This window comes from Penaeus monodon, chromosome 33 (genome assembly GCF_015228065.2).
Source record: "Penaeus monodon isolate SGIC_2016 chromosome 33, NSTDA_Pmon_1, whole genome shotgun sequence".
Taxonomy (NCBI): domain Eukaryota; kingdom Metazoa; phylum Arthropoda; class Malacostraca; order Decapoda; family Penaeidae; genus Penaeus; species Penaeus monodon.
This window is the reverse complement of record NC_051418.1, coordinates 3,086,643-3,087,337: the sequence shown is the minus strand read 5'-3', so window position 1 is coordinate 3,087,337 and position 695 is coordinate 3,086,643. Positions and strand designations below refer to the sequence as shown.

The window sequence follows — 695 nt, the reverse complement described above, 5'->3', positions numbered from 1 at the left end:
TAAGAATTGTCAGTCAGTCATAGTAAATAAGAGTGCAGAACAAGTGGCATCACTCAAGCGACCCCCTCTTCCAGGTCAGCTTATCAGACGACGGGGAGGACGTTCAGCTGATCACGCAGCAGAATGGCACATCCTCAAAGGACATGGAAGCGGGGGGCAAGAGAGTCAAGAACGTGGGCCTACAGCACCCGCGGGCAATCCTCTTCCTGGTGCTGTGGTACATCTTTAGCGGCATTACCCTCTTCCTCAACAAATATATCCTCACATACCAAAATGCCGACCCCCATGTCCTTTGTACGTAATATATCACGGTCATTGTGCAGATGGAAAGGTCTGAGAGAAGGTTGGAAGTCTAAAGCTTAGGTAATTTTTCGATGGGAACATTTACGTAGGATATTTAGAAAAAGGAAATCGATATTCAACAGATTTATGTTGCTTTATTATTTTGTGACTGTTGTTTAAGACCTTTCAGATCTTTCTTAAGTGCACAGTGTTAGTTTCTCTGTTGAATTAACATCTCTTGTATTCTTAACAATTCCCACATCTAGCTTGTTATTCCATTTTTTCTTCTTCATTACATTCCATCTAGCAGCAAAGGAGTTTGTTATATTCCTTATGTAGTTGTTTTTGCATTATAGTTTTCCATTACTGAAAGATGCTAGGACTATCTTAATGCTTGCTTGTTTTTTGTGTTG

The 695-nt window shown here is 40.7% G+C and overlaps 1 protein-coding gene across 3 annotated transcripts in view; it reads left to right on the top strand.

Moving 5' to 3' along the window:
- Positions 1 to 695, top strand: part of LOC119593947 (solute carrier family 35 member E2A-like) — a 16,188-nt gene that overhangs the window by 10,053 nt on the left and 5,440 nt on the right. For all 3 annotated transcript variants that reach the window (XM_037942970.1, XM_037942969.1, XM_037942968.1), the window contains one exon: positions 75 to 294. In XM_037942970.1, the coding sequence (XP_037798898.1) occupies positions 75 to 294 (220 nt within the window). The remainder of the gene's footprint in view (positions 1 to 74; positions 295 to 695) is intronic.